Raw genomic sequence first — 14451 nt, 5'->3', positions numbered from 1 at the left:
CCTGCCTTGTTTTTTATTTATTTTTTCATTATTTTTTATTATTAAATATATGCAAGTGCATTTTTTGTGTATTTATGGTGCTTTGAATGCTAACAAGTCTGCCTTTCTTGGACAATTATAGTGATCATGTTGATGTTGATGTTGATGATGATGACGATGGTGATGGTGATATTGATATCAACAACCCTCTGAGGCAGGGCCAATGTAACTTGCTGTGATTTTTACAAACTCATGCGCAGTGAAGAAAAACCACAGTCCCTTGACCAAGTACACACTTCTGAGAAGTACAGTTGAACCCGAGGGCAAGTCCATTTCTGCCATCTGTCTAGGAATAATGCCAAAATGTCCTCCATTTTGATCATGCCTTAAAAACATGCATTTATATTAAGATTTTTTTTTAAAAAACTCAATTTTTTCGCATGTCCTCCATTTTAAAAAAGTGTCCTACATTTGAAAATGTTGCCCTACATTTGTCCTACATTTGTCCCGGTTTGGAGGTCCTCATTTATGGCAACCCTATGCCCAATACACACACACACACACACACACACACACACACACACACACCTACCCACTCATATATACACTGACACATTTCTGCTGACCCACACATATACATACACAGAAACACACATGCATACATCCACACCCATATATATACACATATATACACCAACACATCTATTTATATATAACACTCTCTCTCACACACACATGCATCCACCCACAGATATATACGTATCTATAGATATAGATATAAAATGGAAACAGCTTGCAGGCACACAACAACAAGCATATTAAAAGCACAGAAGATACAGTGAGTCAGCATGGTTCAGTGGTTTGAGTAGTGTGCCTGGAGACCAGAGTTTGAAGCCCTACTCATCCATAGAAACCCACTTGGTGATCTTGGGCAAGCCACACTCTCTCAGCCTCAGGAAGGCCTCAGGAAGGATCATGAAAAACTTTGCCAAGGAAACTCCATGATAGGTTCACCTTAGAGTTGCCATTGTCAGAAACGACTTGCAGGTACACAACAACAACAACCCTCTCTGCCTCCGAAAGAGAGATGAAGAAGGAGGCGGAGCCTGGCAGTTTGAATCCCCACATAGCCATAAAATCCCACTGGGTTCCCTCTTGGAGAAATCACACCCTCTCAGCCTCAGGGGAAGGCAATGGCAAAGGCAAAAAATCCCCTCTAACGTCCAAAACATACTGCAGAAATAATCCAGTTTGAGACTGCTTTAACTGCTCTGGCTCGCTGCTAGGGAATGCTGGGAACTGTAGTTCCCAGCTTCAAAAGGGGCCACAATAACACACCCACACCCCATCCCCAGGTTTCCTTTGCAAGGCACATTCTCTCAGCTTTGAAAGGGGCCACAATAACACACACGCACACACCCCAATCCCCGGGTTTCCTTTGCAAGGCACATTCTCTCAGCTTCGAAAGGGGCCACAATAACATGCACACAGGCCAATCCCCGGGTTTCCTTTGCAAGGCACATTCTCTCAGCTTCGAAAGGGGCCACAATAACACGCACACAGGCCAATCCCCGGGTTTCCTTTGCAAGGCACATTCTCTCAGCCTTGAAAGGGGCCACAATAACACGCACACAGCCCAATCCCCAGGTTTCGTTTGCAAGGCACATTCTCTCAGCTTCGAAAGGGGCCACAATAACACGCGCACACCCCATTTGAACAAACCTTGTGCCCCACATAGGAAACAGTTCACAAACAACAACAACACTAGCCCTGTCTCTAAGGGAGAGATGGAGTGGGAGGGTGGGAGTTTGAATTCCCACATGGCCAGAAAACCCCACTCCATGCATCCAAGCTTGGCCATGGAAACCCACTGGGTTCTTTCTGTCTTGGGCAAATCAGTCTCACAGAATCAGGGGAAATGAATGGCAAATAAAATTAATCCATTCTGAAAGCCCCATAATAGCTTCACCTCAAGGTCGCCATAGGTTGGAAATGGAGTTACACAACAATAACAACAACAACCACGTGGCGGGAGGCTTCCTCCTCCTCCTCCTCCTCTCCTGCCTTTCTGTTCCTTCCTCTTTCTCCGTTTTTTCTCTGCCTTCCTGCTCTTCAATTCCCAGAATTCCTTAGCATTGAGCCTGGGCAGCCCCATGATAGTTTTGCCTCATGGTTGCCATAAGTTGGAAACGGAGGCACACAACAAGCATGCGGCAGGAGTAGGGTTTCCATAAGCCAGGACCTCCAAACCAGGACAAATGTAGGACAACATTTTCAAATGTAGGATACATTTTTTAAAAATGGAGGACACGCGAAAAAATTTGATGATTTTTTACAAAATGTTAATATAAATGCATGTTTCTTAGGCATGATCAAATGTTATGCCCCAGATTGTAAGGGCAACCTGTTTATCCTGAGAGCGTGTAATGAAAACCTCTCCCTCCGTAGACCCACTCACAGTAGGGCTGACATAGACATTGAGACACCAAATTTGGTTTTAAGCACCATGCATGTAACATTTATTGAATCACAAAAGTAACACAAACATTGATTATCAAGAGCTGTTTCACTCACACATTCATACAATACTCACACAAACTTTCCTTCTGCCAAACATTGATCAGGTGTTCTCGAAGGCTGGGGATGACACCGTTGCCGCGGGTGATGCCAACAAAATGGAGGCGAAAGTCTTTATACTTTTTCTTCTCTCTGGCTTTTGGCTGCTGAAGTCTTGCAATATTGCTGCCCATTACTCAACTTCCTCTTTTGGGAAGACAGACAAGTCGTTCAGATCAGTCCGTGTTCAAAGCAACTCGTTCTGTTCAAAGCCTTCCATTGTCCTGTCAGTTCCTCTTCATGGCGACTCAGGAGATAAGGTTCTTCCTGGTCATAGTTCGTCACACCTGGACGGCACCCCGCTTCAGCTTCCAAGTTTTCAGACTTTCCTCGCCTCGGCTGCCAAATACCTTCGTCACATCAATGCTTTGCGCGGAACCATCTTGTTTGGTCCTTTAGCTATGTTTGAAGCACAGTTCCTTGGTTCTTTGATTCTTCAGCTCTGGGTTTGAGTCAGAACTCACTCATTCATCTTACACAAAATGGAGGACATTTTGGCATTATTCCTAGACCAGGGGTAGGCAACCTGCGGCCCGCGGGCCAGATGCAGCCCGGCAAGGCCTTGGGACCGGCCCCTGCCCGGTCCTGCTGCGATTGCCGCCTGGGCCTTTGGCGTCTCGCGCGAGGGGCATGGTGGGGCAATTGTCTATAGAAGCCTCAGAAACATGCATTTATCTTAATATTTTTTTTAAAAAAATCAGCAAATTTTTTCACGTGTCCTCCATTTTTTATTTAAAAAGTGCCCTCCATTTGAAAATTTTGTCCTACATTTCTCCCAGTTTATTTATTTATTTGATTTTTCAAAAATTATTTAATTATTTATTTTTTGGCTTTGGCCCCCCCCCCCCCAGTTGTCTGAGGGACAGCAACCCGGCCCCCGGCTCAAAAGGGTTGCCTACCCCTGTCCTAGACAGATGGCAGAAATGTACTTCCTTTCTGCCCAAACCACCCCCCCTCCATTCCAAAACACACACGACACACATTTGGGCATTGAACATGGCTTTATTTAACATTGTCTCTTGCATATTTCAGGGGCTTATTCCATAACCAAACCCCTTGGGTTTAACACTTAGCATGATTTCACACAGCTATGCATATTGAACATGATGTCAAGGTGGTTTCACAAGAAGTGGATTTGCCGTTTCAGGTTTCTTGCATCAACTATACCTCTCAGAAGTGTGTACTTGGTCAAGGGACTTTGGTTTTTCTTCACTGTGCATGAGTTTGTAAAAATCAGAGCAAATTACATTGGCCATGCCTCAGAGGCTTGCTGATATCAATATCACCATCATCATCATCACTATCATTGTCAAAACAAGGGAGACTTGTTAGCATTCAAAGCACCAAAAAAAAAACCAAAAACAAAAACAAAACAAAAAAACAAACAAACAAACAAACAAAAAAAAAACCCCACACACAGAAAAGGTACTTTGGAAAGTCACACTATCTCGGCTTCAGAAACAGTGAGTGCATGCTTCAGAAGCTGGCTGATATCAACATCACCATCTGTCATCATCATCACTATCATTGTTAAAAGTGATGAAGGCCTTGAGTTCTGGTCCTCACAATACACTCCAGCTCCCAGAATTCCACAGCCTTGAGCTATAAAAGAGTCAGGGCTTGGGTTCTGGTCTCCACAGCACACTCCAGCTCCCAGAATTCCACAGCCTTGAGTCAGAAAAGAGTTAAAGCACTGCCAACCAAACTGGGTTATTTCTCCAGTGTGTGTGCAGCTTGATGGTGCCACTCCCTCCCTCCCTCCTGGGCTCCCTTTTGCCTGGTGCCTCCCCCTCAGCTCCCCTCCCCCATGGCCCCCACGAGTCCTGGCTTCCCTCTTGTTGGCAAATGCAGGCCTGGCCAAGGAGGGAGTTTGGCACACGCAACAACAACAACAACAGCAGCAGCAGAGGCAGAAGGGGGGAGGAGGAGAAAAAAAGAAAGGAATGGGAAAGAAGGAAAGGAGGATAAAGAAGAAGAATAGGAAAAAAGGTAAAAAGAGGAGGAGGAGGAGGAGGAGGGGGGGAAGAGGAAGAGGAGAAGAAAAATAATAGGAGGAGGAGGAGGAGAAAGAACAAGAGAAAGGGGCAAAAAAAGAAGAGGAAGTACCTTGCTGGTAAAGTGCTCGCCATGCTGCTCAGCCTTGGGCCTGCGCAGGAGGAAGAGAAGCTCCTCCTCTGGAGGCTGGCTGGCCAATGGGAGAGTGGAGCTGGGACAGCCCCACCCCCTGCTAGCTTTCACAGGCTCCTGCAGCAGGGGCGGGCTGTCCAGCCATTGGCCAGCCAGACTGAAGGGCAGGAGCTCCTGCTCAGCCCTGCCTGCAGCCATGGAAGAACTCGTAGGGCAGCCCAGGGAGCAAAATGGAAGCGCTGGAGGGCTGCAAAGGCTGCAGCAGGAGCGGCTGCAAGAGTGGCCAGGTTGGGGGCAGACTGGCAGTCGGCAGCAATAACTGCAGAGCGGCTGCAGCTGCTGCTGCTGAGGCAGGGACCAACTCAACCCGGGGCAAACCTGGGGGAGGGGCAAAAACGGGGCAGGACCATGCCAGGAGGCCAAAAAAAAGGGAAAGTCCCGCCCCCAGGCGGGTTATGGCATCCCTAGGCAGGAGGCTGCTTCCTCCTGCTGCTGCTTTTACCCCTGCTTTTACCCCTGCCTTCCTTCTCCTTTCTCCAAGTCCTCTTCCTCCCGCCTCCGCTGCCCTTCTGGTCCTGGAGTTTGCCTCCGTCTCTCTCTCTCTCTCTCACACACACACACACACAAAACCTCCAGCCCTGATTTCTTCCTTGTGCTCCCCTCTGGAGACACACACACACACACACACACACACACACACACACTCCCTCCCCCCCCCTCCGGAGGAAGAGCTGCTGTTATTTTTGCTGCTCTTGCTGCTCTCCCACCACTGAGGCAGCAGCAGCAGCAGCAGCGGGTGAAGCTCCTCCGGAGGGAGCTGGGCCAGGCAAGCAGTGGCGCTATAGGCCTCCCGCGGCTCCGGCCAGGGCCAGCGCCTTCCTTGGCCTTCCCTCTCAGCCGTCCAGAGCCCTCCCTGGCGGCGCTGGGCCTGGTGAGTCCAGCCTGCGTGTCCGCCGCCAGCCCACCACACATGCCCCGCCTCCTTCATGGCGGTCCTGACAGCGTGCCCGCAGACAGGGCTTGGAGTGTCCACGCGGGCACACGGGCCATAGGTTCACCATCACAGGCCTATTCTCTGGAAACCTTTTTCACTTCTGGGATGCTTTAGAGAGAAGTTGCCAGAGTGAAGAGGGTTACATTAGGGTTGTATTAGGTGTGACCTAAGAGTACGGGCACAACTCAGAATGAAATTTTATGTTTAATGCAACAGTGGAGAAGCAATTAAATTCGAAGGATATGAAGGCAATGGCGAACTTAACCCTTTCCTCAGAAGCTATTTTCCTGATTGCATGCATACACAAGTACAGTGGGCCCTTGCCTTACACAGGGAATCCATTCTGGACCCCCTTGCATAAAGCAAAAAGCATGTATGCTCAAGCCCCATTGGATATAATGGGGCTTGTGCTTGCGCTGTGGCTGCGTGGCATGCGTGCCATTCTCCCATTTGCCGTGCGGCTTCAGCATAAGCTGAAAGCCACCTATAGCAACCCCACATATGATTCAGGCTCACTGTACAGTGGACCCTTGCCTTCCACGGGGGATCCGTTCTGTTCATCTGAATGGGACATGCTGCCCCTTACGCCCTACGTGCTCCCTACGGCTTGAGCGCGTAAGCTCAAAGCCATGTATAGCTTACCCGCATATAACACGGGCGCACTGTATATGTAAAGATGAACATTTTCTGATGCTGTTTGCTTGCTTGTTTGTTTGTGACTCTTATGATAGGTTTGACCTGTTTGGGATGAAATATTTCATTAAAATATTGCATTCCTTCTTCTAGAACAGGGATAGTTAGTTGTGAGATATGATGGGAACTGAAATCCATGAGGATCTCAAATGTGTGGCTTGCACAGAGGATGATCTCTACCCATCTCTGTTTTCAGATATTAAATCCAACATTTGAGAATCATGGACAATGGATGGTGATGGCTCAGAGGCTGAGAACACATGCAAAATGGCCCAGGTTCATTTCCTGGCATCTTTGGTCTCAATGATCAGCAGTTATGGGAAAGCACTCTGCTTCCACTTGTTACAGCAGATAGAAAAACTGATCTAGTATGAGTTAATTGCAAGTTTTCCATCCAAATTTCCTGCTATGGAGTGACCAAGCATTTGGTTACTTTTCCTCCAATAGCAATAGACTACTGTTATACCTTCCCCTTCTACCAAATCTGTGCAGGGTTAATATACGGCAAATATATTTTTATCACAAGCCTTGAGCTATAGAGATCTGATGCATGTTAGAAATGTGTGTGAGTGTGTTTTGCTTTTGCCTTTTGTGTGTATGTGCTTTTTTTGGTATTCACTTGTTATTATAACTCTCATACACATACATACACCCTATGAGTAATCTTCTAAACCTGCCAAAAGAATGAGTGTTAATTGCTTATGCTAGAATGTATTTGCTGTTGGAAATGTCACACCATAAATTATATTCCGTTTCTCTATCTGACAAGTAATATACTCCAAAGTAAATTGGTCCTGTTTCGACTCATCTCCCACTGCTTTGACGTTAAATTTATTTGTGGCCTCATTCAGTTGAAATCCATGCAAGTGTGGGTGCCTCATTATTTCTTTTCTGACAAAAACTAATCAACATTAAAATAGCTAATACATTATTAATGACAAGGCCAACAAAAGATTATAAGTGTAATTGGCATCAGCAGTTCCAGCAGGATGGTGCAATATAATGGAATTTCTTGGCAATTAAAATTGTACATAGATGTCACTTTAAAAATGGAAGTAAATTGATTGAGAATTTTGCCAGGGGTAGGGGGAAAGGTGCAAGTTTTAATAAGTAAATGATAGAAGAGATAAGATTTGCATTAAGCTGATAATTTAAAAAATGCAAAAACAGCAAAATGCAGGCACATGACTAACATCTTCAGCTTTTGTTTCTCTTGTATGTTTCTTTAACATCTTTAACATGAAGAAGCCAGTGGAACTTCGAAAGCTTGCAACATGTATATTGTGCACTTTGTTTGGCCAATAAAGGTATCACTGTTTGGTGGATTTTTTTATTTATTGGATTTGCTATATGGCCAACACGGCTCCCCTTGGATGTTTTCTGATTTACAGATGCTGTTGGACTACATTGCTCATCATCCACAATGATTAGCCATCCTAGTTGAGTTCACCAACATATGGAAGGCCACATTTTCTCCAGCCCTGGTCCTATCCATAAGATATGATGCAAACTGAAGAAACAACTGGAAATCATTATATTCAGGACTGGCTCTTCTGTAATAATGGAATCACATAGCAACCAATGCCAAGGCAGAGCATATAATTTGCATCCAATTTTTTTTCTGAATCATTCTTCAGCATCTCCAGGGAAAGTCAGGCATGAGGCCTGTTTTAAACATCTATAGAGCCACTTCTGCCCAGTGTTGCCAGTGCCAAGCTTGAAAGATCACTACAAGAACTTAGCTTTGTGTAGGGGAGCATAGCACTCTGTGTTTTTAAACATCACTTCAGGAGACAGTTCTCGAGGGAAAGGAACGAAAGAGCATATTTAAATTACAATGTTGTAGCAGTATGCAATATTCAGGGAAGTACACGAAAATTCTTCAGCAGGGAATTTTAAATACCAAACCAAAATACCTGTCCAAGGACTCTAAACAATGGAGCCATGTCAGTTAAAGTGGCATCATACACTTTACATGTATAGTGTAGATATCATCAAAATGATGATTAGACTAGACTTCTCTCTCATCTTTCCTATGAGGCAGCCAACATTGAACTAAGTAATGAAGTACTCTGTTTCTCTAACATCTGTATGGCTGCTTTAGCCAAGATTAAATGACTCAGTCCTTCCTTGAGCATTGTGCCTATATTATCCAACAGTGCAGACAGAACCAAAGGCCAAGCCAAAAAAAAACAATCTGCATTCTGTACCAAGAGAACCTATATTATGTGCCAAGAATAGCCAGACATAAAATTAATTAGAGAGAGAGTATGTGTGCATGCCAACCACTTCTGCCCCGCATACTTTGTACCAATGCTGAAAGGTGAGGGGACACTTAGCCCGAGCATGGACCAAATGCTGCCGGGGCCTCTTTCCAAGAATCCTCTACACAGTCAGATCAAACTTTGGGAAAGAGCCACTTCCCTTACAAGACACCATGGTGCAGGGTCTGGAAACCATGCCCTATAAGGATTGACTTATGGAGCTGGGCATGTTTAGCCTGGGGAAGATGGGGTTAAAAGGTGATATGATAGCCCTGTTTAAATAATTGAAATGATGTCCCGTTGAGGATGGAGCAAGCTTGTTTTCGGCTGCTCCAGAGAACAGGACCCAGAGCAATGGATTTAAATTACAGGAAAAGAGATTCTGCCCCAACATTAGTAAGAACTTCCTGACAGTAAGAATTGTTCGACAATGGAACACACTCCCCTGGAGTGTGGTAGGTTCTCCTTCTTTGGAGGTCTTTAAAGAGAGGCTGGACGGCTCTCTGTCGGGAGTACTTTCATTGTGTATTCAAGCATGGCCGGAGAGTGGACTAAATGGCCATTATTGTCCCTTCCAACTATGATTTTAGCATCTGGAGGACATACCATAACCTCACCCCATGTCCTAAACTATTGCAACAACTGTGTGGGAAGCCTGGACATTGTTTGCCTTCTGTACTCAATTTCCTTCTAGGTACTGGGGTTGGGGAAGTAGTATCCACCCCATGCCAAGAGTGGTGGGGTATAAATGGAGACAATTCTACAAAATACTCTCTTGAAAATATGTCCTGGGACATTTCAGCTTAGCTCTACATAAAACACCAAGTCAGGGGACACCAGTTTTTCAAGAGGGACCACCTACCTGTTGGGGTGCAGCTGGTTGGCAAGTGCAATGTAGTCTCAGCTGAGCAGGAGCTGCTGATGAGTAAATATCATAGGAGGATATAGTAGGAATAAAGTAGGAAGCAAAGATTTGGAAAGTGATTTATTATTATTATTATTACTACTACTACTACTACTACTACTCTCAGAATCCCCCAGAGGAGCTGCAGAAGTTGTGGTCTGATAAAGTACAGTAATTTTTTGAAGCTCTGTCTAAAAAGACACCCTTTGAATCAGATAAATGGATGATCCTTGCAAAGCAGTTTAATATTCACGGTGACAGTGCTGATTGTGATGGACTAATTAGCTGTTAAGTGGTGTGATAACTATTTTTAATGGGGAATTCATTCTAATGCTAGATTAATGAATGTACTGTTACTTTTAAGTGCTATTTGTTTATGCATATGAGTCAATCAGGAAGAAGGAAAACACGCTCCAACAAAGCAAGGAAATAATTGTGATTTGTCTCCATAGATTGATTGCATCTTCATAATTAGAAATGTCAAAAAAGCAAGTTTTCTATTAAAATTATTGGTCTGGCAAGATAGTTATCATAGTAAATTAGATTCAGTATCTGTTTTCTCGCTGGTATGTGTCGCGTAGCAGCGTCCTGGTTGTTAGGCATTGATTTGTAAAACACAAAAATGATTTCAGTAATTGCTTTTGACTATAGAATTTCAAATGAAGAAATCTGCTTTTTTCTTAACTGGCAGAAACTGGTGTTTTGCTACAAGCAATGCAATTTAATATATAGTACAGTCTGTGGATAAGCAACCGTAGCTGGGAGAATGGTGAATTAACATCTTGATCAAAGTGGATATACTTCAGCTTTGTGAGGTTATGAAATAGGGAGGAAGGAAATCAGATCCTAGAAGTAAAGAAGACCCAAGTCCCACATATTTTGACTACCACCCTACTTCATTTTTCTTGTATATGAGTTGTTTGGGTTAGGGTTTTTTTGTTAGTTTATTCTATGAGAGAATTGTACTGTATATACTCATGTATAAGTCGACCTTGTGTGTGTGTGTGTATGTGTGTGTGTGTGGGTGGGTATTGGTATCCATAGTGGGTCCTGGAGCCAAACCACAGTGGATATCAAAGACTCACAGTATATAGCTGCGGCTTCGGAAATGCAGCCAAAGTTACGTTTTGGGCTATAACCAAAGATGCCAGCCACAGATGCTGGCGAAACGTTAGGAATAAACTCTTCTAGAACATGGCCACATAGCCCAAAAAAACCCCACAAAAAAACTATCTTTGATTCTGTGGTTGTATGATTTTTTCCAAAATATTACAGTTGCTGGTTTGTAGCTGTCCTTTTCACAAACCTCATATTTTGGTCACCAGGTTTAGCGGAAGAAAAGTCTTAGGCTGTAGGCCAAACTGCAAGGCACTAAATACTTCACATGCAAGCATGGCAGAGTTTTAAAAAAACATTATACAGAAATGGAGCAGCGTTCATCAGTGTGAGCTTCAGTACAAAGCAGAGTACAGATGTAGAGATCAGTGAGCAAGTCAATGCATAAGTCAGTCACAAAAGAATGTGAAGGATCCAGCTGTGCCTTTTGTTTCTCACCATTTTTAAACATTTCTAGGACATCATGCCAACCTAGTGAACAGCAGCGTAATGTGTGCCTCTTTTGGTGAAACCAAGAGGTTTTGATTTTTGGTTTAGGTTGTAGGACATTAAGACCAAATTTCAGGTGGATAGACTCAACCAAGGAAGCAACAACCTGATTTTTCAGGACCTAAGCAAGGATGTACATAACTGGGTCTCTTGGAGGTCTGTCATTCAATAGGGTCACCATACATTGAAGTTGAATTGACAGCAATTAAAAGCAGTAACAACAAAACTCAAGGAAATAACTAGATATTTTAATAGAATAGAGTTACTGGCAAAAAGCAAAATGGTAGTTTCCATGGTCTTCAGCATTCCTCCAGAGTGTTGCTGCTGCTTAGGTTTGTTCCCTTCCTCTGCAACTTCAGAGATGTATATTCCATTCTTTTCCATCTTTCTTGCAGAATAAAATAGTGGTGACTTTCTTTTTCTTCCTCTTTGTTCATGGAGAGCTCGGACTTCATTCACTTGATAGTCATAATGTTGACTTGAGGAGTGTTGACTAAGTACCCATAATGTTGACTTGAGGAGTGTACTTGAAAATTGAACATAAAAAGAAAGATGCAAATATTTAAAATAGGTCACTAGGAGGTATATCCTATGCATCTTAAAAAGAAATAAGATGCAATTATTGTGCAGATCATCTTTATTCGCATCTTCCCTGGGATCAATAATGGCTGCACTAGTTATACAACAGGAGAAAAATTAAACGTTTATCTGGTGCACATCAGCAAAGCTCTAGGGATTTCATTGCTAATACTAGTAATGATTTCCAACAGCTGAGAGAATGATTAATTTGTGGGAGAGAAATAGCAAATGTGGATCTCTGGTTCGTTTGCAATAGGAAGGATTTCTGAGTCCCCAATTGTTAGACAGTGGTAACCACAGATTAACACATCTCTCTAAAGAAAGAATATTGCTGAAGACATGTCATAACGGAGTGGAATTTTTGTGAAAGTGCTGCAAGTTCTATTCAGTTGTGATCCTCAGACCAATTCCTGGACTTATAATTTTTTAAGTCAGGTGCAGGAATTACGTAGCCCTGTAACTCTCCAGATGTTGTTGAGCTGCTACTTCCAGCAGTCTAAGGCCCTATACAGACAGGCCAAAATAAAACTGCTTCAGGTCACTTTGGAGGGATGGTGTTTTAATGATGCATGTGTCCTAAGAGTCTGGAAGCTACACCAAAGCTACACTCCAATCCTTAGGACTGGAGCGTGGCTTTGGTGTGGCTTCTGGACTCTTAGGACACATACATCATTGAAACACCATACTTGCAAAGTGACTTGAAGCAGCTTTATTTTGGCCTGTCTGTATAGGGCCTTAGATAACATAGCAAATTGTGAGGTATACTGAGAGTAAAATTTGGTTTACTATTGGATAGCTAAATAGTTCTCATCCCATACTTAAGTCTTGGCTCTGGATCTGAGTTCTGAAAAATAGAAACTGGCCATAGTGACTGGTGATTGCTGGGAGGATGTGATTCAAATCGTATGGTATAGTGGTTTGAGCATTGGACTATGACTTTGGAGACCAGGGTTTGAGTTTCTATTCAGCCACAGAAGCCCACTGGTGACTTTAGGCAAGTCACACTCAGCCTCAGAGGAAGTGAGTGGGCAATCCGCCCTATAGAACGTTTGCCAAGGAAACCCCATAATAGGGGGTTACGGTCATGATAAATTAGAAATGACTTTGAACGCACACAACAATTACAGTCAAATATAATTTTTTTTAGGTTCTGGTCTTCCACTAATTCTCTGGTCTTGTCAGCTATTCTTTACATGGGGTTGGACCCACAAGAGCACATAACCCAAAGAAATATCATCTTAATTCATGACAAGGAAACATTCCCAAGATGCCCTGACTATGTTTTGTTTTCCAAACAGGCAAAGCCAACAACAATGTCCAGTGGGATGAAGACTCCGTAGAATACATGCCCACCAACCCAGTCAAGATCGCATTTGTCTTGGTTGTTCATGGCAGAGCATCTCGGCAGCTAACACGCATGTTTAAGGCTATTTACCATAGAGACCATTTTTATTACATTCATGTTGACAAGGTAATATATCACAGATTATGAATTGTCTGTCATGCCATCTGCCAGTGTACCCATATCTGTTGCTTTGCCTAACTCCTTATTTGGGATCACCGATCCTTATCTGCTCCCTAACACAGGTGTCACCTTATTCTTTTGAGTTCCCATATGCCTGCATATTCCTTCCTCTTGACTGTCTTCGTGGTCTCCTGTATGTATCTTGGTTACCTGTCCATGTCTGTTGTCTGTTCAGCACTACTAACTAATAAGTCAGTGCTGGGGAAGGATGGGGGATAGTTTCTATTCCAGAAGACATCAGAACTCCGGTTGGGTTTACATACCAGTACAGTGGATCCTTGTTATACACTGGGGTTTGGTTCCAAGATCCCCCGTGGATAACAAAATTGGTGGATGCTCAAATCCCATTAAATATAATGACATAGCAAAATGGTGTCCCTTGTAAAAATGGAAAATCGAGGTTTGATATTTGAAATGTAGACTTTCTTTGAACATTTTCATACTGTGGATGCTTGAATCCGTGTATAAAAAATCCAGTTTGCAGCCTGGCCAGTTTCATGATCACTCCCTCTTCCCCTGTTGACTAAGTAGCCAGTGCAGGTAAACACTGGCTGAGAGGCACTGGCTTTGTTTCTTCTCTCCTATCTCCCATACAGGGGTTGTTCTCACTGGCTTATACTCTGGTTTACAAATCGAATTCAAGGTGTTGCGTTCCTACTGAAACCCGATTTAACTCTGGAACAATTCTAGATTAACCCGCAATCATTTCCACTATGATTCGAATCTGTATCGGTGTATTTTATTTAATCCGGGTTAGAGGCTTATAAACCGGAGTAAAAAAATAGAAGGGTCGACCCTTCTATTTTTCTTGATTCGGGATAGGAATCGGAGAATTTAAATAGGAATGATTCAGCCTCTGAATCGGGTTAACTGGATGGGAGGAGCGGAGCGCGATGGGCTGGCCTGGGGCTGTCACCCTCTTTGGTCTCTTTCTGCATCGCCAGCGCCATTTTCTTCCATTTGCATAGACTTTCCCCCGGTGGATTGCAACCTCCCCTCTGTGTGAGGAGAGCCATTGAACACCATTTGTAACGGAGAGAGGCTGGATGCACAGCTATCTGGGGGGAAATAGAGCCTTTCCTTTTCTCTTTCCCAAATGGAATCTGGGGAGACATAGGAGACCCTGGGTGTGTGTGTGTGTGTGTGTGTGTGTGTATTCCAACTA

At 43.8% G+C, this 14451-nt stretch overlaps 2 protein-coding genes and 1 long non-coding RNA gene across 9 annotated transcripts in view; 2 read left to right on the top strand and 1 right to left on the bottom strand.

The window, feature by feature from the left end:
- LOC121914174 overlaps positions 1-4796 on the bottom strand; it is a 25321-nt gene extending 20525 nt beyond the window's left edge. Inside the window, exon 1 of the long non-coding RNA XR_006100481.1 lies at positions 4702-4796. This is a non-coding gene — a long non-coding RNA (uncharacterized LOC121914174). The remainder of the gene's footprint in view (positions 1-4701) is intronic.
- The window catches only part of ABCC6 (ATP binding cassette subfamily C member 6), a 337990-nt gene that overhangs the window by 161679 nt on the left and 161860 nt on the right, over positions 1-14451 (top strand). The gene's annotated exons all lie outside the window — the stretch shown is intronic.
- Positions 1-14451, top strand: part of XYLT1 (xylosyltransferase 1) — a 179801-nt gene that overhangs the window by 123098 nt on the left and 42252 nt on the right. For all 3 annotated transcript variants that reach the window (XM_042437345.1, XM_042437343.1, XM_042437346.1), the window contains one exon: positions 13060-13232. In XM_042437345.1, the coding sequence (XP_042293279.1) occupies positions 13060-13232 (173 nt within the window). The remainder of the gene's footprint in view (positions 1-13059; positions 13233-14451) is intronic.

Source organism: Sceloporus undulatus, chromosome 8 (assembly GCF_019175285.1).
Source record: "Sceloporus undulatus isolate JIND9_A2432 ecotype Alabama chromosome 8, SceUnd_v1.1, whole genome shotgun sequence".
NCBI lineage: Eukaryota > Metazoa > Chordata > Lepidosauria > Squamata > Phrynosomatidae > Sceloporus > Sceloporus undulatus.
Note: the sequence above shows the minus strand (reverse complement) of the source record. Positions and strands in the feature narration are given on the sequence as shown.